The 21,813-nt window shown below is 43.6% G+C and overlaps 1 protein-coding gene across 2 annotated transcripts in view; it reads right to left on the bottom strand.

The window, feature by feature from the left end:
- Positions 1-2,384: 2,384 nt before the first annotated feature.
- Positions 2,385-21,813, bottom strand: part of POLK (DNA polymerase kappa) — a 90,115-nt gene continuing 70,686 nt past the window's right edge. For both annotated transcript variants that reach the window (XM_044276085.1, XM_044276087.1), the window contains 6 exons: positions 21,563-21,595; positions 19,648-19,744; positions 15,537-15,708; positions 12,077-12,997; positions 6,951-7,002; positions 2,385-3,296 (listed from right to left, as the gene is read on the bottom strand). In XM_044276085.1, the coding sequence (XP_044132020.1) occupies positions 3,212-3,296; positions 6,951-7,002; positions 12,077-12,997; positions 15,537-15,708; positions 19,648-19,744; positions 21,563-21,595 (1,360 nt within the window). In that variant the 3' untranslated portion in view covers positions 2,385-3,211. The remainder of the gene's footprint in view (positions 3,297-6,950; positions 7,003-12,076; positions 12,998-15,536; positions 15,709-19,647; positions 19,745-21,562; positions 21,596-21,813) is intronic.

The following is a 21,813-nucleotide window of genomic DNA, read 5'->3' as shown; positions in this document are numbered from 1 at the left end:
ATACCCTGCAAGGAACCAGTGCTAACCACAGAGCCACTGTGCTGCCCAAATATTACTGAATATACATTTATACTCATGATATACACTACTCACAAAATGTTAGGGATATTTGGCTTGTGGTTGAAATTTCAGGGTGAACCTAAAATGCACTCTAACCTTTACAGGTGAACTTAATGTGACCTTCTCTAAACTTTTGAATGCACATGTCCAACTGTTCAATGTTTCAGTACTTTTTGCACAACTTGCTGTTCTCTAACACAGAGCTTAAAGGGACACTGACAGGGCCAATAAGCATATTGAGGTATATATATGGCACTACAGGTCTTATAATGGGTATTACAATCATATAAGTATCCCCCCTGTCCACATTATACATACAGTAAACTTTAAGTTTTAAGTTTTATAACCTGCTCCAACGGTCTTCAATCTGCCCAAGGGGCGGCGTTTCACCTCTCTTGCGCCCAGCCAGCCTCCCCCAACTGCCGCTTTGAAGCGCCGCCCAGCTCATGAATATTCAGTTTGCTGGGCGGCTTCTGCGGTCCCCGCTCTGAAGCGCTGCGCTTAACAGTGCCCGGCGCATGCGCCGGATCTTGTGAAGTCCGGTACAGTAAGCGCCGCCCAGCTCATCAATATTCACTTCGCTGGGCGGCGCTTACTGTCCCCGACTTCACAAGATCCGGCGCATGCGCAGGGCACTGGGTGAATGGGTCCGCGATCCTCATGCAGCTGCCCCATTGGTCTGTGTCCATGCATTGCGGACCGCTATTTGCGGTCCGCAGCACAGGCACGGCGCCCTTACATTCGTGGGCATGAGCCCAGAGTTTGTTTTTACATACTTTTATATGTACTTTCTTTTATTTGGATCTTAATTATTATTTCATTTTATCTTGATCATTTTTTACTTTTATTAAACTTGTCTGCAGACATTACTTTTGCTGTTTAAACACATGCCAAGTAATTAAGTCACCTGTAGAAGGAGGTACACTGACTCTGAAAGGAGGTACACTGACTTGTAGTCCGCTTGCAGCGGTGTTCTGTCTCTGGCAGATTTCACTGCCCGGGAAGTTTTCAATACCCATAGTCACTTCCTCCTCGTTCCGACGTCTACTCTGGAAGGAGGTGCGTACTGCCACTGTCATGATGCGCGTGCGCTAATACTAGTTAGCGAACACGCCCTCTCTTGCTTTGTGGGACGCAAATGCGTCCCACAGGCAAGATTCCTCTGTAGTGTGCAGGATGGGTCGCCGCATAGAAGGTTCTAAAGAGCCGCTTGTGGCTCGCAAGCCGCACTTTGCCGACCACTGGCTTAGAGTGTCATTAGCAGGTTGCAACAGAGCTAGAGAGAGACTGGAAGAGTCACAGAAAGGCATAGAAGTGGACGTCCTTTGGCCACATCCCACACTGATGACCGCTTCATTGTGAATAATGCCCTGCAGATGCAAGAACCTGACCACACCACCAAGCACAGGAGTCATAGTCTTGCATGGGCCAGGAAGCATCTACGCTGGACCAGGGACCAGTGGGCCTCAGTTCACTGATGAAAGTAGATTCACGCTGAGCAGAAATGACGGCCGCCAACGATGTTGGAGACGTCAAGAAGAGCACTATGCATCAGCCACGGTTTGCTTGGGTGGTGTTCCAGTGTGTCTAGTCAATACAGAACTGCCCTACACTTTGTGAATGGTACAATGACAAGCCAATACTACTTGAATAACATCAATCCAGTCATTGTGCCTTTGCGTGAACAACACAGGCCTAATTTCATCTTCATGGACGACAATGCGCCAACTCATCGAGGTCGCATCATTAGGGAATGGCAGCTGGAGACTGGGGTACCTCAAATGGAGTGGCCTGCACTTTCTCCAGACCTGAATCACACTAAAAACCTATGGGATCAGCTGAGTCACTGGGGTACAGAAGCTTATAACTCTGCACTCCAGAACCTATATGACCTGAGGGTCGCCGTTCAAGAAGAGTGGGATGCCATGCCTCAGCAGACAATAATTCGACTTGTGAACCGCATGAGGCCACATGACAAGTTATTGAGACACTGATATTTTTGTGGTTGTATACACACCCCTGGTGTTGGCTTTTGTTTCAATAAATTGTTTGAGATGAGGAAATCACCATTGCATGCTTCTACTTTCATGATATAATATCACTGTTGCATGAACGTTTTACGTTTTCCATAAATTTCACCCGAAAGCCAAACATCCCTAACTTTTTGTGAGTAGTGTATATTGACCTGCAGCAGAGAACTTTAAAGCTGGACCAAATAATCCAAAGCCTGAAGCCAACCAGAAAAATCACCACAACAATACATATTGTGAAACTTGGCAATTTAAAATAAAATTAACAAATATCATCAAATTTGCACAAACAGATAAACTCACATTTTGTTTTATTCTATAAATATGATAAATACATAGCATTAAAATATGACCGCAAATAAATAAATAATCTATGGAGATCTAGGTGCGGTTATTAAAGGGGTACCTTGTGCAGCTGAAAAAAATAAATAACTTCAAGTGCAACCCAAAAGACGCGTGATCATAACTATCATAGAATATACACGATTCCTGGATTCGAAAAAAAAAATGCTGCTTTTGTTCCCTATAACAACGTCACAACTGTCCACAAGCTGTTTAGAAGACCAGAGCTTTAGTAAGACTGAAGAATTACTTTGTAAAATGTTCCTTCACAAGCTCTGGTGAAACTAAAGAGTCATCCTCTCTAGGGTCATCTTCTAAATTTGTAAATTCCACCCTCAAAAAAAAAAAAGAAAAGAAAGTAGAATAAAATTATTTTGCTACAGGCAGACAAATATAGCCATGGTCAAACATTGCACGTAAAAATATTATTTTTTCTTAATTATCAAAAATACAATATCAAAAATTACAAAAACTTCCACAATTAAAATAACTTATATAAGAAAGAAAATGCAAATAAATAATGATTCTATTAGGCGTCCGCATAGGAACCAGAAGACTGGAATGGTCTTTCTGATGCCAGAACAGATTCGTTTACACCGATGTGCACCATTATATCCCACAAACCAACTCCCACAGTCTTGGGCATCGGCAGTGCAACAGTCCCATCCTGAGGTAGGTAAACCATCTGTGGAACCAATATAATGGACAATGGGTCTTCTTTATTTTAATGATCCAACCACGTGATATTCATTGTGCTGCGGATGTCCAATTGTCCAATATTATTTAAAAAAGGCATCGATGGTAAGACTGGAGCGGTTAGTCTTGGGTTTCTTAGAAGCTGGGTTCTGCTGCATTGCTCTTGGTCTGTTGGGGAAAAAAAGTGAGTAAACATATATCTACATTCATACTTGAGGATGGCATTAAAGACTTCTGCCTCTACATCTGCTGTAGCAGCGGTCCATAAAAATGTATTTAAAGGGGTTTTCCCTAAAAAAATATTTGATTGGTTTTGAAACCAGCACCTGGATCTGAATTTTTTTGTAATTGCATGTAATTAAAAATGCAGTATAGCCACATAGATTTTATTGAATAACTATCTGTATAGCGCCACCTGCTGTTTTGTTTTCTTATTTCTTTTCCCGGCTCATTGAGATGGCCGCACATGCTCAGTTTCACCCTTCAATAGGTCACAGCATGTATAATATATGGTAAAATTCCATGCTTCTACATGTTTATACGCTGCCTGTTGTCAGACGCTGCAGCCCCTACTGCAAACTACCAGCGATGGCTGCACTTTCACAACGCAAGTAAGAGATCCTGCATCCTGTAATAAACCGGATTGCCAAAGTACACATCAGTATATGCCAGTTCCCATTCCAGCAACCTCACTTCCATCTGATTGGAAGAGCTCTAGGGAATGCGCACCACATTGCTCTTTCACTGGCTCCTCGCAGCAGCGTCTGTCTGCCCCGAAGTCGCTAGTACTTACACACAGGCAAGTGACACAATGTTGTCATCAGAGCACCTCTTCCTTGTGCTATCAATCAAGATACAAAGCCCTGCTCCCGTAAGGATCCAGAAATTGAGGGCAGCAGAACAGCAGTAGCCCTGAACTTGAAAACCACAAAACCTTTAACCCTTGGGGTTTTGGGGCAAGTTTCACATATTATTCTAAGATAACGGGGATGGGAGTGGAACTAGATGGACTTTTTGGACAGATTTTGTGCACCTTCCTCATGCACACGAACGTTTTTTTTTTGCGGTCCGCAAAAATGGGTCCCGTAGTTCCGTGATCCGTGTCCGTTTTTCTTCCGTGGGTCTTCCTTGATTTTTGGAGGATCCACGGACATGAAGGAAAGTAAAAAAAAAAATCGTTTTGGTGTCCGCCTGGCCGTGCGGAGCCAAACGGATCCATCCTGACTTACAATGCAAGTCAATAGGGACGGATCCGTTTGACGTTGACACAATATGGTGCAATTGCAAACTGATCCGTCCCCCATTGACTTTCAATGTAAAGTCAGGAGTCCCTATTATACCATCGGATCGGACTTTTCTCCAATCCGATGGTATATTTTAACTTGAAGCGTCCCCATCACCATGGGAACGCCTCTATGTTAGAATATACCATCGGATTTGAGTTAGATCGTGGAAACTCAGATCAGACAGTATATTCTAACACAGAGGTGTTCCCATAGTCATGGGGACATTTCAAGTTAGAATATACTACAAACTGTGTACATGATTGCTCCATGCTGCGTGGCAGCATCCGATCTCTTACAGGGGGCTGTGATCCGTATCATAGCCCCCTGTAAGAGATCAGGGGCTGCCAGGCAGCAGGGGGCAGACCCCCTCCCTCCCCAGTTTTAATTTCATTGGTGGCCAGTGCGGCCCCCCCTCCCTCCCTCTAGTGTATTAATTTCATTGGTGGCCAGTGTGCGCCCCCCCCCCCAATCATTGGTGGCAGCAGAGAGTTCCGATCGGAGTCCCAGTTTAATCGCTGGGGCTCCTATCGGTAACCATGGCAACCAGGACGCTACTGCAGTTCTGGTTGCCATGGTTACTTAACAATATTAGAAGCATCATACTTACCTGCTGCGCCGTCTGTGACCGGCCGGGAGCTCCTCCTACTGGTAAGTGACAGGTCTGTGCGGCGCATTGCTTAATGATCTGTCACTTACCAGTAGGAGGAGCTCCCGGCCGGTCACAGACAGCGCAGCAGATAAGTATGATGCTTCTAATATTGCTAAGTAACCATGGCATCCAGGACTGCAGTAGCGTCCTGGTTGCCATGGTTACCAATCGGAGCACCAGCGATTAAACTGGGACTCCGATCGGAACTCTCCACTGCCAACAATGATGGGGGGGAGGCTGCACACTGGCCACCAATGAAATTAATACAATAGAGGGAGGGAGGGGGGGCCGCACACTGGCCACCAATGAAATTAATACAATAGAGGGAGGGAGGGGGAGGCCGCACACTGGCCACCAATGAAATTAATACAATAGAGGGAGGGAGGGGGAGGCCGCACACTGGCCACCAATGAAATTAATACAATAGAGGGAGGGAGGGGGAGGCCGCACACTGGCCACCAATGAAATTAATTCAATAGAGGGAGGGAGGGGGGCCGGGGGGGCGCACTGGCCACCAATGAAATTAAAACTGGGGAGGGAGGGGGGGTCTGCCCCCTGCTGCCTGGCAGCCCCTGATCTCTTACAGGGGGCTATGATAAGCACAATTAACCCCTCAGGTGCGGCACCTGAGGGGTTAATTGTGCGGATCACAGCCCCCTGTAAGAGATCGGGTGCTGCCAGGCAGCAGGGGGCAGTCATGTCCACAGTTCGTAGTATATTCTAACTTGAAGCGTCCCCATCACTATGGGAACGCCTCTGTGTTAGAATATACTGTCGGATCTGAGTTTTCATCAGTCTGTATGAAAGTAGCCTACAGACACGGACGACAATCTTGTGTGCATCCGTGTTTTTTCACTGACCCATTGACTTGAATGGGTCCGTGAACCGTTGTCCGTCAAAAAAATAGGACAGGTCTTATTTTTTTGACAGACAGGAAACACGGATCACGGCCTCTGATGAATAACGGTGCATTTTCCGAGTTTTCAACGGACCCATTGAAAGTTTTTTTGTTTTTTTTGTTATAAAACACTTTAAAAACTTTAATAAAAAAAGAGACAACTTAAAAACAATTATTCTAAAATAAAACCAAACCATATACTCACAAGCCCATATATTTTCTAAAGTAGACCACTGGCACGAAACCACCACCTGGCACTTTACATTTATGACACCTTCATGAAATTCTGCATCATTAATGTTTAGTATAAAAAAAAATGTGGTCAACAGTCTGACCCAAATAGTCATACATGTACGCCTCCTGAAAATGAAATTTAAAGGGGATGTCTGAGTCCCATAAAAAAAAATGACATACTGCTGGGTCACAGGGTGAGAGCCACAAATTACATACAGTTGGGTCACAAACAGGCTTTTAAAACAACAAAACACAAGGACTCACCTTTTGATTCCATTGCCATGGCTCCCGTCTCCACCGGACGGCATGTAATAACATCCTGCATACATTTCTATGACCGCTGCCTCAGCGGAGACATGTGCAGGGCGATGGGGACGGGAGCGAAGGCACTTCAACAGTGTGAGTCTCTATAGTTGTCCTTTTCTTCTACTGTTCTAAAACCTCTCTCAGTAGTATCTTACTTTCTATGGGTCTCGGACAACCCCATTAACATGTGCAGAATGCATACACGCTCGTATCTTCAGACAAAACTGTATGTGATCCAGATGCAAGTAAACATCCCCATCTCAATGTCGACTAATGAGTGCAGGAAACTAATATATGTGCAGCATCACATTTTTTTACTTCTGAATCTGACAATCAGAGAGGACTTATGATTGATGGAGATAACATAAGGAAAAGTTTATGTATTACATTCCTGGGGCGAACACAGTAACAGGCTGTTCATGCTCCAACCTAATAATGATGAAACCTACCGTTTAGTTCGAGCAGTGGATTTATTCCCAGCATTCCCCCTGACCGTGGTCCCTGTTAACAAGAAAAGAGTGTATAAAATGGAATAATTAGTCCTTAAAGGCTATGGATACCTTCGGGGCAGTTTTTCACAATTGTATTTTGGGCTAAAAATATGTTTTTTTCAATTCGTCGTTATTAAAAAGTTTCAGCAGTTTTTGTGATACTCCTGACTTCATAAACACTCATTAAAGAGGACCTTTCACCGGTCCAGACATCATGTGAATAGCTAACAGGGTAGGGCATACTGATGGCATGTTACAGCACTTACTATTTTCCCTATGCGCTGTTCCGCAGAGCAGTCTCCTCCTCCCTATACCGATGGTATGAATTTACATACCAGGTGGGAAACAAGAATGGGGGGGCACAGCAGGTGAGCGACGCATAGAAAAAATATTAAGTGCTGTAACATGACTTCAGCATGCCCTACACAGCCAGCTATTTATATAATAATGTCCAGACCGGTGAAAGGTCCTCTTTAACGCTAAACTCTTGTCAAACTGATAAGAATATGGCTTAAATGTGTGTTTATGAGGTCAGCCTTTAAAGAGGACCTCTCACCACTCCTGACATGCCTGTTTTAATAGCTTCATGCATTCCCCGTATAACCATTCTGGAGCATCTATTCTTATGTCTCTATGTTGTGCCATTCCTTTATTATTTCTACTAGAAGTTATAAATGAATTGCTAGCAGTCTGTAGTAAGGGTACAGAGGGGTGGTAACCAGTTGGGGGGTGTACCTGCACAGACTGACAATGGCAGCACTGATTGGATAGAGTGAGACTCTGCAGGTACACCCCCCAACCGGTTACCTCCCCTCTGTACCCTTACTGCAGACTGCTAGAAATTCATTCATAACTTTTAGTAGAAATAATAAAGGAACGGCACAACATACAGACATAAGAATAAATGATTCAGAATGGTTATTACATGGGAAATGCATGTAGCTGTTACAGGCATGTCAGGAGCAGTGACAGGTCCTCTTTAAAGAACATATCTGTGAAGCAGCGTGTATCACAGTTGCCACAGTGCAAACATTACAAGTGTCAGAAGAGCCTTAAAGGGGTTTTTCCACCAAATACATGTATGGCATGACACCAGTTTCATGTGGTGTGGACACCTACCTTTTCTGAGAACACAGGGCCCCTGACCTCTGATTGCCTGGTGGGATGACCTATCTGCTGTATCCACACAGATTCCAGCATTCTGGAGTTACGGAAATAGCCAAGCTGTGCTGGCTTGGCCCCTGTATTCGCGATATGCGCGATCCAATGGAACGCGCTGCATTTTCTTTGCATATACCACTGTATTTTTAATCAGTCCTAGTGTATTTGGGATAATGTGATACAGATGCCAAATTTTGCTCCTACATGATGGCCAAATCAACATTATCATCTTTATTATTTATGTGGAGTACCCGGAGCAAAACCACGCAAACATGGGGAGAACATACAAACTCCATGCGGAGGGTCCGATTTGAACATACGACAGTTCTACCTTCAGTGGCTCCAAAAATGAAACGTATTCTCCGTTAAACATGAATGAGTAAGAAAGTCGTGTCACCCCGGATCAGCACAAGTCATTTTTTATATAAAGTTATTTAACCATTTGCGCAGATTATATCTGAGGAATGTAGTTATAAAGTAGAGATAGTAGATTTCCTTTAGGTTTACAGATGATGTATCCCTGTCACCATGTCCATTTCTTATTAAATAACAATTGTGGAGCAGCTTTACTCTGTTATTCCTCCTGGCAAATTATCAATAAATAGTCTCAGTCTGACATTGTTCAATCAGTGCTGCCAGAGTCAGACTGTATAGGGACACGCCGGTCCGACAAGAGGACTACGGACACCCAGCTGACACGCCGGTCCGACAAGAGGACTACGGACACCCAGCTGACACGCCGCTCCGACAAGAGGACTACCGACACCCAGCTGACACGCCGCTCCGACAAGAGGACTACCGACACCCAGCTGACACGCCGCTCCGACAAGAGGACTACCGACACCCAGCTGACACGCCGCTCCGACAAGAGGACTACCGACACCCAGCTGACACGCCGCTCCGACAAGAGGACTACCGACACCCAGCTGAAACGCCGGTCCGACAAGAGGACTACCGACACCCAGCTGACACGCCGGTCCGACAAGAGGACTACGGACACCCAGCTGACACGCCGCTCCGACAAGAGGACTACCGACACCCAGCTGACACGCTGCTCCGACAAGAGGACTACCGACACCCAGCTGACACGCCGGTCCGACAAGAGGACTACCGACACCCAGCTGACACGCCGTTCCGACAAGAGGACTACCGACACCCAGCTGACACCCAGCTGTCCCTGATTCACAAGTTTCTAGGAGGGACAACACAGTAAAAGCACAACTAAAGCAAACTGCTGCTCTACAAAGGACAAATATTCGTTGAAAAGCATTTGTCTGTGAACCAAAGGCCAGCTGAAAGGTAACCGTTCAGACAATTATTGACCAAGACACGGCAGCAATTTCCATTTACAGGAAGATGGCAGTTAATGACAAAAAGCGGTGGCTAAGCTTTATATCCATGCGTTCTTCCTGACTCTGAACATCCATTGTGTCCTTTCTTACAACGCAGTCATGTCTTTTACTATATGATGTGTAGAGGAAGATGTGCTGCTGAAATGTAATGAAATGTTCTACAGACGTGGGCACCTAAACTGCAGCAAGAAAATAAAAACTAAAAAAATAAAATAAAAAAAATAAAACACAATATGGGGGCTGTTCAACATTGCTGCATAAAGGATAAGAAGAGGATGTGAAGGATTTTACTATTGATGGCCTATACTCAATATGTGACCGGCAGGGGTTTGACAGCCCTCAGCCATTCAGCAGTAGCTCTTGCCCTGGAACTACACAGCGCCGTTCATGGTGTAGTGGACAGAGCTGGTAACTGCAACAGAGCTACAGGACCAGCAAAGCAAATGGGAGCAGCGCTGCAGTAACCAGGTCTGTCCACTACACAATAAAGAGATTGGCGTAATTTTGGCGGCAGATCTACCTCGACATCACTGATCAGCAGGGTTGCAGGCTGTCGAACCCCTTTGAGGCCCTTTTAGGCTAGTTTTATACTTGCACTGGACCAGCTGAAACCCAGCACTCGTGCTGGAGACTGGCCAGATCCCATTATACTCAATAGGGTTTACTCCAATAAAACCAAGTGTGAAAATAGCCTTACACAGGTAAATGCAAAGGCAATTATCGGGAACAAACTCTTCATTTCCAATAATTACCCGATTGCTGAGCGGAGGTGATACTGTGGAGCATTTACATGTAGATAGGATTCCATCAGTATGGGCACAAACAATGGATAATGCGATTGATCACTGCCATACAGGTTCACATTTTGCAGCTAATGCTGCCCCAGTAGTTTATAAAAGAAGCTAAATGATCCGGTTTTATGCAGACTGGCATTGTGTACTATACTTTATAATCAAGCAGGGGACACTTGTTGAGTAAAGTTTTCTGAATGATAAACCAGCTGGTAGAAGGTAATGGACTTCCTTCTTCATGTAACACAAATAATGTGCCCACTAATGTAAATTACACGTGGCTACACTGTGTATATGTACAGTACATATAAACCCAAGTCGGACAATATACGTAATATATGCTGAGAATAACGCCGTCTTTCCTACCCCTGACTGCAGAATGTGAAACTTACTAGCTGTGCAGTAAACTTCTAGCCGTCAGTAAAAGTTTTATTTAAGGAGAAAAGTCCTGGCAGGATTTGTTATTTTTCCACACAACCTTTGTCTGTGTATGCCGGGCGCCGTGCCATGTTTACAGCTAGTGCTCCTAATGGATCATTCACCTACAGCAGAAAAGGAGCAGCCAAAGGTCACCGAAGGCTTCCGAGACTTTCAGGATCTGCTCACAAAGCCTAATACTGAGGTGACTCCTGATGGCGGAGCAAAAAACCATGAATAACAGTAGTGTAATGTGGACCGCGAGCTAATAGATTACAGGAGCATGGATATTCTAAAATGCTAATAGTGTCAGAGCAGTACATTGAATGCAACTCAATATTTGGGCCCATGGGCCCTATGAGCTTCTGGTTATAATCCACCTAATCTAGGAGAACTACAGTATTTTCCCCATCCACAGCCATGACAGGGGGCAATCCCTCAGAGCAGATTTCTGGATCCAGCCAGTGGTGGATTAATCTAAAGACTTTGATATTGATGGTCTATCCTCAGGATAAGTCCTCAATATCTAATTGGTGGGGGTCCAACTCCTGGCACCCCCACTGATCAGCAGTTTCAAGAGGCCGCAGTGCTCCCACAGCTTACCGAGCACAGCACTGTCCACTGTATAGAAGCTGTGCTTGGCATTGCACTTGAGCTGTGGCTAGGTGACGTAACCAATGAATGAGGTCACTGGCTTAGGAAGGAGGTTGAAGCACTCACCGGAACACCGTGGTCTCTTCAAACAGCTGATCGGTGGGGGTTCCATGAGTCATACTTAGCCAATCAAATATTGATAACCTATCCTGAGGATTTTCCATCAACATCAAAATCTCGGACAACCCCTTTAATATGTAGCTCCCATTTTAAAGGGGGCACATGCACCACGAGCAATCTGAAAATCAACTTCTATGTTCCAGTGATGGCGATGCTGGTGTCTATTCTTGAATTTCTATTTCAATGCATTTGAGCCTCAGAGGGAATCTGTCGCCAGGTTTTATACTGCTCTACCTCAGGACAGCATAGAGTAGTGACAGACACCCAGATTGTGGCAGCGTGCCACTTGTTTTCTTGCAGTAGTTTTCATAAAATCATAGTTTATCAGGTGCCACGTGAGCTAAGCGCTGTGTGAGCCAGTAGTCCTTTCAGTGATCTGCTTGGGAGACCTTTGTTTTTCTAAACTTCCAGACCCCACTGAGCTGTCACTGATTGACAGCTTTCTCCCTATGCACAGTAATAATGAGAAATCTGTCAATCAGTGATAGGAGAGAAGGGGGGGCACATGGCTTCAGAGTGCAAGGACTACTGGCTCACATTGGCACATAATAAAGTTAAACACCACGAGCAGTCAACTTAATGCACTCACCATTTTGAAGATTGGTTTTGATGGGACGTCTTGGATCCTGGTTGGGGGTATGTTCCCGGAGCTCCTCTAGAATCCCTTTATTGAGGCACACATCAACATGTCTATTAAACACAGCTAGGTTTGAGGTATCTTGCCGTATGTTGCATACTGGGCAGATGAATATGGTTTCCTCATGACACACTGATGAACTTGGTGCTGATGGGGCTTTACTCTCATCAGTGGTTTTAAGGCCTACATCACTTTCTATTTGATGATTTTCCATAGGGTTCTTACAAACAATTTTATCTTTGCAGGGGTTTATCGGTACTTCTTGGTCATGGATAGCACGCATTGTGTTTTTATCAATGACAAAGTCATCCAAGTCATCACATGGTGGGACAGTCACCATTTTGTTTTTAAGATTCTTTATATGGACATCTTTCCTGAGGTCATCAGAGAAGCCTTCATCATTTTTTTGGGCTTTATTGTTACTTGCAGCAAGTACGTCCTCACATTTCGTCATTTCAAGGTTATCAGAAGGAGGAGATTTGCACAAACATTGATCAATATGTTTATTAAATGCCTCCAGATCCCAATCGCTCTGTTTCATCATGCAAATAGGACACGTGAAATCAGGTTCTTCACAAATCTGGTCAACCTCAGTAACGTCCTTCTGCTGTTCAATTGGAGCACTCGTCCCATTCTGCTCACTGCTTGTGCTTGCGTTGCTTGTGGAACCTTGCTCCAGTCCTTGTTGTCTAGCAGCACGTTTCTGATTGAAGAAACTTTCTCTCTGTGGGGCCGGAGCCGGAGTTGCTTGGTCAGATTTGTCTGCCATTTCTGAGCATTTACTCTTCATATCTTTGCTTAAGCTCAGGAAACTAGTGATACTTTTCTGATGTTTTCGCTCATTCTCAGATAGAAATCCAGAAATTCTTACGCCTAATAACAATAGTAAAATTAATAATAATCTAGTAAAAGAACATCTGTAAGGCTACTTTCACACTAGTGTTAAAGTTTTCAGGTATTGAGTTCTGTCCTAGGGGCTCAATACCAGAAAAACATGCTTCAGTTTTGTCCTAATGCATTCTGAATGGAAAGCATTCCGTTCAGTATGCATCAGGATGTCTTCAGTTCAGTCACTTTTACGGTATTTGGCGAGCGCTCCGTACAGTATTAGAATGTATTGGCTCCGATGAGTTATTACTTTGCGAAGTGTCGCAAGACTTCGCGTACTAACTTAATAAATTGATTTCTACTTTAAAAAAATATTTGAACTCTGTTTCGGTTGCAAGTTGGTGCTCGCTCCGTACAGTATTGAAATGAAGTTTTATGTGAATCGACTTCGGATGAGTCGCTCATCCCTACTGGGTTCACATCCGCGTTGTGAAATCCAGCCCTCTGTTCCGGACACTGTATCCGGCATGTATGTCGGCTTTCAGCTGGACAAAAAACATACATATATGCCAGAAAGCAGCCAGATCCCATTATACTACACGCAGCATTTTTTTGTCTGACGGAAAGCCGTCATATATGCCGGAAAGCGGATGGTTCCCCTCCAGAACCCATAGGCAATGGTGATCCAATGGTGCACACTGTTCTGTTGGAACAAATTGCCAAAGTTCACAAGGCAGATGTGAATGCAGCACTACTGTACAGCCTCCAGACACTCCAGGAAGGGATTCGTGGACTTTTATTCATGTTATCGCCCATCTTATCGGTTTGGGCAAGCGATTGTCACATGGGGAGGGGGGAAGGGTTCTTTTTCTACTAATAGAGTGAAAAGATGAGCAGTTGCATATCTAATCCGGCAATTTGTCTATTCTGTGTTTACCAGCATTGGGGTCATGGAGATTTACGATCTCTTCAGTTCTGGTGATTTTATGAAGACAGACATAGAGGCCATTTTGTTATAGCACTTGAAGCCACTAGATTCGTAGAGTAGGTTAGGGGATTATGTGCACCAATCCTGGAGAAGAACACTAAGCTAGTCTAGTGATATGCAGTGCAGACAAAGCATAGCACAATTAACCATTAAATTACCTGTACAATTACTGTACATTTATCCATATGTAGGACTGGGCGTGCACATGTTGTGCATTGGTTCTATCATTTTTGTCCTGCACAAGGTCTTTATTGTATACAATGGGCCAGATTTATCATGACTCTGACAGCTCACTCCACTTTCACATATGGCTAAAGTCAGTTTTAGCCAAGTCAGATTTATGATCGCCCCTTTAAGACTGTAATAAATGTGGTTTGACAGTAGCAGTTTATCCGTCAGTAAGCAGCTTTACAAAAGTCGCACATCTTTATGAAAAAGTCGCATGTTCTTTTCAAAAGTCTCATAAGATAAGCATGGTCCTTACTGGAGTGAAATTTAGACTTTTTTGCAACTTTTTAAATAGTCCCAATAGTAAATCTGTCTAGAGATTCATTTACATAAGAAAACACGCCCACTTTCAGAAAACTGGCGTGCATAGTGCAGAGCAGAAAAAAGTCGCAAATTTGTGCGCAGTTTTAGCGTTTGGGACTTTTTTTGGGACTTTTTCACTCCATTATTCTGACCTGAGCTAATGATAAATCTGGCCCAATGTTTTTAACTTTTTTGTGTGTTGCCCAATAAAATAAGTATTTTTTTTACTTGGTGGTGTGAAGCCTTTTTTGTTTTTCTTTGTTTAGTTGTTTGAACCAGTTAAAAACAGTCAATAGGTTTGCATTAACACATTGGCGTAACAGAGGATCCTCCGTTTGGTGCATATCCTGACACAAAAATGGGCCCCGAAAGCCTACCCTATTTAGAACAATCACTTACCATGGGTTGATTCAAATTTAAATTAAGGATTTACCTGTTCTGCATAGAGGGGCGGCATCTCAGGTGGGCCCAAGGAACCAGTGTCCGACGCAGACAATTACAGCCATAAGATGCAAAGCGTGAATGTAAAAAATTGTGATTTCAAACAGCAAAGGTCAACACAATCGTTACAAACCGGGGAAGAAGGATAAATTAAAGAGGTTGCCCATCTTGCCGTTAAGGCTAGATGAGACTAAGTCCCAAGCACAAACTGGCTGGGAAATATCACAGCGGGCTGGCACTCAGTTTCTGTAGCTCCCATTGCAGCGCTTTAGAGCTACGGAGAAGCAATCCTGTTTTCCCATCTCGGAAACAGTATTGTTTGCTTTGTTATTCTGTTTTACTCGCCCCTGTGGACTACAATGGGACCTACGAAAATAGCAAGCGCCAGCTCGCTTCGCTGTTTCCCGATTGGGGATTAATCTCATCTAGCCTTAGTAATGGCGAGATGGAACTTGTTGAAATATCACCTGCATCTTTAGGAGTCTCAGTTCCAGTCTCAGTTTACAAGTCTATTAAACATGCAGCAAGTATAACTATGTGTGTATTCTCTATAGACAGTAGGTTTCATTCTTAATATGTACTCTATTACATCTGTTCTAAGTGAGCTTCATAGTCTTGAATTACCCATCAATCTGAGCCACAGAGGTTCTGGTGAAGCCAAGTCCATTTCCGCCTTGAGAATTTCCTTGGCAACAGAAAAGATTTCCTCCTCTGTAGAAACTGCATAGGACACGGTTGATGCTCTGGTCTTGACTTCAAACTTGATATTTTTTAGTTTCAATGTAACAGTTCTTCCCTATAATAAAGGAAGAAGTCCAGTTATAACCCTTTAAAGGCTCTAGTGTTTCTTTTGGCCGCAGAGTGAAAGTTCACCTACAGGATAGGAAGTTCCCCTATAATGGAAGCTGGGAGTTCCACCCATTGACTGAACTTTTACGACTCCGATCAGATGCCACAGTGTTATTACTTAACTTTAATAAATGCTTAGAAAATCTAATCTTTTCAGCCTCGAAGTGCAAAGCAGGAAATAGCTGGACAAGGACATCTATAAAACAACTGAAGGAGGAAGCACAAAGACAAGGGAGACCTAAACAAAATCGCGGAGAAGAACCTAGGAAATATTCTCCAAGTGTGGGAACGAGGATAGCAGTTTGAAAGGATGGAGGAATCGGGTGGGTGTAGGAACCAACTAAACTATTCAATAAAGCAACTGAAAGCGCCTTAGGCTGGGTTCACATCTGTGCTGCAATATCCAGAATACCAGAATTGCCAAATAGAGCACATGAGGGACACTGCTGGCGCCCGCTGGATCCCATTCACCATAATGGGTTCCGGTGTGAATACAGGCATTTTGTGGGAAGAACTACTGCAGCTTGCAGAAGTATTTTATCTTAGATTTTTCCCAGAGCGTCCGCTAACAGAGGTTACACGGGTTGAAAAGAAGACACAGGTACAAGCTTTCTCAGATCAATTATATATCATCCATTATAACCCTCAATGCCATTGCTATTAGATAAGCATCTAGCGCTGTTCTACATGCTGACATCGTATCTGCCATTACTACCTCTTGGGGTAGGGCCTTCCATAATTTCACTTCTCTATGTGTAAATCTCTTTACCTCCGCACATAATGAATGTCTCCTGGTCTTTTGTAAACACCTTTATACAGAAATAATAAATCATGTGCCATGTCTTGCTAGAGATAAATCCAGCAGCGGTGGTCGTGCTTGCACACTATAGGAAAAAGCACCAACCTCTATGGTGGGCAGGACCATGGGAGCGCACATGCGCAACAGCTCCCGTCCCAGCCACCTCATATCTGTGCTGCAGAGGCGGTCATAACCCCTAGAAATGAGAAGCGTATAATGTGATGAAAAAGTAAAAAATGTCCAGTTTTCATCTCCTTCCATCTCTTGGCAATTATGCTGTTGGCCCATGATAAATCACGCCGTGACAAAACAAGCAGGGGTCTGAGACACGCAGTTAACTATACATAACCGAGTTAGTCAGCCAGACTGAGCTGCAGATGCATTGATTGCCTGTTTAAGCAAGCAACTGAGATAGACAGACACTTTATTCTGTATATGAGTAACCTAGCATTGACTTCATACAGGGAACCCCAGGGACAAGCTGGCAGTCAGAATTGAATATTACAGTCAGTAAGTCGGACAGTCTGTCATTAGAGATTTCGAGGGTCATTGTAGAGCAATTCATGTCTGCCTCATTACTGGTTGCTAATGTTGGGCACATCAATGCAGCATCCCTGTAACACAAACCTCAAACCCTTCTGCTGATGCCTCCAAGCTGAGCAACACAGCTACATTGAGATAGGAGTTTGTCATGTATCGATGTTGTGCAGCAATGTGTGTACCCTAAAGAAAATCACCCATACTGCTCCTCTGAAGCCTTAAAACATACCACCAGAGCTATTAGATCAGAACCTTTGTGAAACCTCTTGCTTGAACCTTTGCGGTTTGTGCACAAGACCTCCATTTGCTTCTAATTCACTGATAGAAAGTTAGAATTATCTGCCATGATACAGATACAGCTCAGCTGGGCAGGCCTGACAGCTCACATTGCTCTTGCCTTTCCTCTTCCTCTGTTAGCATGCTCCTGAAGTCACACTACTCTCACAGAACAGAGGCTATCTACTTGATCCAGTGCTGAGGCTGCTAAAATCACAGGACATTAGTAGCCATGTCTCTCTGCAGATGACACCAGAAGGGAGAAAGTAAAGGGCCGAGGTAATTCAAGTCTCCTCTGCCCAGTGCTGAAATGAATGAAGCTAATAAACAACTCAGAGCACTCATTATGAATAGATTCCTTTCTCACAGCATAATGATGCCACGACCATGCTTTATGGTTGGGATGGTGTGTTTTAGTAATGTTTTGCCAAACTGAATTTTTGGAGGGTCATAAAGGGCAAAGTTTTGGTTTGTCAGGTCTTATGGCCTTAAAGGCTATGTACACCTTCGGAGGCAAATAAAAATGTATGGTTGCATCAATTACTCATTTTGGGCTAAAAATAATTTTTCAATTGGTCTTCATTAAAAAATATTAAGTTCTGTTAAGTTAACTGTTTGTCTAGCGGTGTGAATCCTACTTTTTACTTTCTTACTGAGCGATAATGAGTGTTTATAATGTCAGGGAGCAGAGAGAAGGAGCCCGTCAGATTAGCTGGGTGACGGACCACAGAGATAATTCAGATTAGAGCATCTCAGCCCTGTACAGAAAAAAAAAAAGTAATAAAGACCAATTTAAAAAATAATTTTTAGCTAAAAATGAGTAAAATGCAATAATAAAAAAAAATTCCCCCCAAAAGGTGTACATAGTCTTTAACCACATGGGAAAATATTCAATTTTTTTTTTTAAATCTAGCAAATAGTTATATTTGTGCCTCAAACACTGGCTTTCGTGATGACCTCTCCCATAAAGCTGCACCTAGTGAAGCATCCAAGGAACAATTATTGTATGCACAATCTCCTGTCTCAGCTATGCAGTCATCATAGATGGCTTCCGTGGTGTTTCAGTCTGTGCCTCTGCACCGCCAAAAAATAGAACATGTTCAAGATGAATGGGTCTTGATCCGTCCCGGCCGCTGCACAGATGTTGCCGTGCATTGGGGATCGCAAATTGCGGTCCCTAATGCACGGAACGGCCGCACAACGGCCGTGTGCATAAGGCCTAAAAGTGTTAATCAGCGCTCGTTTGAATCGGTGCGTTGCACAGGCTGAGAAACGATTGCTATTGCCGGGAGGAACGATTGCTACTGCCGGGAGGAACGATTGCTACTGCCGGGAGGAACGATTGCTACTGCCGGGAGGAACGATTGCTACTGCAGTCGCTCTTCACCCATATAGTTGTAATGATTATCGGCACTATATACCTGTTTACACAGGAAGATGTGCTGCTCATAATTGTGCATCTCTTATTCTGACGAAAGAGGTCAATCGGATGAAAAACAACTGTTGATTTATCGAATGATCGGCAGCATGATTAACACAGGCCATTTATTGGGAATGAGCGTTCCTATGAACACTTGTTCCTGATAACTGGCCTGACAAATCACTCAGTCTAATAGGGCCTTAACTAGTAAGAAAAGGGAGTGTAAGGAACTCTCGAGTTTTCACACATGACATTTTGGACTAAGGCCTCGTGCACACGACCGTTGTTGTGTTCCGTTCCGCAAAATGGGGTTCCGTTGTTCCGTTTCCGTGTGTCTTCCTTTATTTTTGGAGGACCACCAGACATAAAGGAAAGTAAAAAAAAAAGTCTAAGACAGGTTTGCCATGCAAATGATAGGAAACAAACGGATGCGGATGACAATCTTGTGTGCCTCTGCGTTTTTTAGAGGTCCCATTGACTTGAATGGGTCCGCAAACCATTTTCCGCAAAAAAAATAGGACAGGTTATATTTTTTTGACGGACTGAAATCACGGATCACGGACGCGGATGGCAAACGGTGCATTAGCCGAGTTTTCAACGGACCCATTGAGAATCAATGGGTCCGCAGAAAATCACAAAAAACGGACACAGAATAAAACAACGGTCGTGTGCATGAGGCCTAACATAGATGAAAAGATAGGAGCCAGATTATTTAGATAATAGTACATAGAAAGACATTCACCAGGCTTCCCACAAACATATCGTAGATAGAAAATGGTTACAATATAGGAGACAAAGATTCAATGTAGGAGAACCAAGGCTTTAGGAAATTGTCTTAAAGTTTCACAAACCTTTAATCCTTCCTTATGAAGGTCTTCTGCCAGATCCTTGCACAGCTGCTGACACAGCTCATACTGTTCCTCAGCGGAGCTCATTTCACTGAAGGTCCTGAAGTTGATCACAGTAAAGAAGGTCACTTATTATCATAAGATTAATTTATACAAGATATAAAAAAAATAGCCAGTGCTCCACATGAACATCTATGAATAATATTTTGGAGTTTTCAAAAGGTTACTGTTAATGCACATTTCCTCTATCCACACCTGCTCATTGGGTGGGATTACTCTGATATGATGGAAGACCTGTGCTATGTGCCTCCAGACTGCTCTCCCTATCACAAAGATTCAAGAAGAAAGCCTGCAGCTGCATTCCCCCTCTCCCCTATCTAGTAAGAAAGACTTCCCCTTATAGTGACCAGTTCATTTTCAGAAACTGATATGATTTGTTCTATGAAGAAAAACCTAAAGGGGTTAACCAAGACTATAGCAGACCCATGTCAACAGGATGATGGTTTCAACGCAGCAAGAAGATGAAGAGCCGGCCGTGGAGTAATGGAGGTGGAACCGAGTGGTAAGTATGGTCACCGCGTGGGTCAGCCACTCTGTGAGGTCTGTTATGGTCTTGGGTAACCCCTGAATCCAAAATGACAAAGTTTAAATCAAGTTTCTTCCCATTTCCATATCATTACGGCCACTTTGATCAGTATTTTCCATGAGTATTTGTAAGCCAAAACCAGTGGTGAAACCTACATAGAAAAAATACAATGGAAAGAGTGACATCTCTTCTGAGAACCTACTCTTGGTTTTGGCTTACAAATACTAATGGAAAATACTGACCGTGTAAAAATGGTCTATCTATAGTAAAAAAAAAAAAAAAAAAGATTCCTGCAATTGGTTTTCACACTGGGCACTGAGCACGCACAGTTCTCTTATGTCCAGGCACCTGCAACTCTCTGCAGCTGCTGTTCGGGGCTGCTCAGGCAAGATAGCGGCCATATATTCACATAAAGGAGATAAAATAATATCAGAAAATAAAAAACAATAAGAATAAAGAGTGTGTTTCGTAAATATATTTGTCAGAAATGGCAAAGAAACTCTTGGGCCCTTTCACACTGCGAGTATTCCGCACGGGTGCGATGTGTGAGGTGAACGCATTGCACCCGCACTGAATCCGGACCCATTCATTTCTATGGGGTTGTGCACACGAGCGGTGATTTTTACGCATCACTTGTGCGTTGTGTGAAAATCGCAGCATGCTCCTCTTTGTGTGTTTTTCACGTAACGCAGGCCCCATAGAAATGAATGGGGTTGCGTGAAAATCGTAAGCATCCGCAAGTAAGTGCGGATGCGGTGTGCGATTTTCACGCACGGTTGCTAGGAGACGATAGGGATGGGGTCCCGATCATTATTATTTTCCCTTATAACATGGTTATAAGGGAAAATAATAGCATTCTGAATACAGAATGCATAGTACAATAGGGCTGGAGGGGTTAAAAAAAATATAATTTAACTCACCTTAATCCACTTGTTCGCGCAGCCGGCATCTCCTTCTGTCTTCATCTGTGAGCAATAGGACCTTTGATGCCGGCTGCGCGAACAAGTGGATTAAGGTGAGTTAAATTATATATTTTTTAACCCCTCCAGCGCTATTGTACTATGCATTCTGTATTCAGAATGCTATTATTTTCCCTTATAAGCATGTTATAAGGGGAAATACTACAATCTACAGAACACCGATCCCAAACCTGAACTTCTGTGAAGAAGTTAAGGTCTGGGTACCACAGTCAGTTTTTTATCACGCGCGTGCAAAACACATTGCAAGGGGCCTAAAGGTGTCACTTGTCTCAATACTGCGTATGGTTTGACCAATTACAACCGTTGCCTATCCTGGACAATCCCTTTAACATGAGTCATATAGAAAACATACCTTTCTGTGCTCATGCTTTTTCTTTCTCCATCTCTGACAAAGCAAGAGAACAAAAAGTCAGCAATGCATGATACAAATAGACAGTAAGTACATGTATAATTGTACAGCTCAGCCTGCCTCTGTAAACAGAAGATACCAGTTCATCGTGCCTCCGCTGTGTCCACCTTCCAGTTCATCACTGCGGAAGCTTGTCATTGGCCGAAGCAGATCATGTGACCATGTCCATGCACAGCTGAAAGAAAACAAGCCAG

This window comes from Bufo gargarizans, chromosome 1, assembly GCF_014858855.1.
Source record: "Bufo gargarizans isolate SCDJY-AF-19 chromosome 1, ASM1485885v1, whole genome shotgun sequence".
Lineage (NCBI taxonomy): Eukaryota > Metazoa > Chordata > Amphibia > Anura > Bufonidae > Bufo > Bufo gargarizans.
The sequence above is the reverse complement of the archived record's forward strand: the minus strand, read 5'-3'. Positions and strand labels throughout refer to the sequence as shown.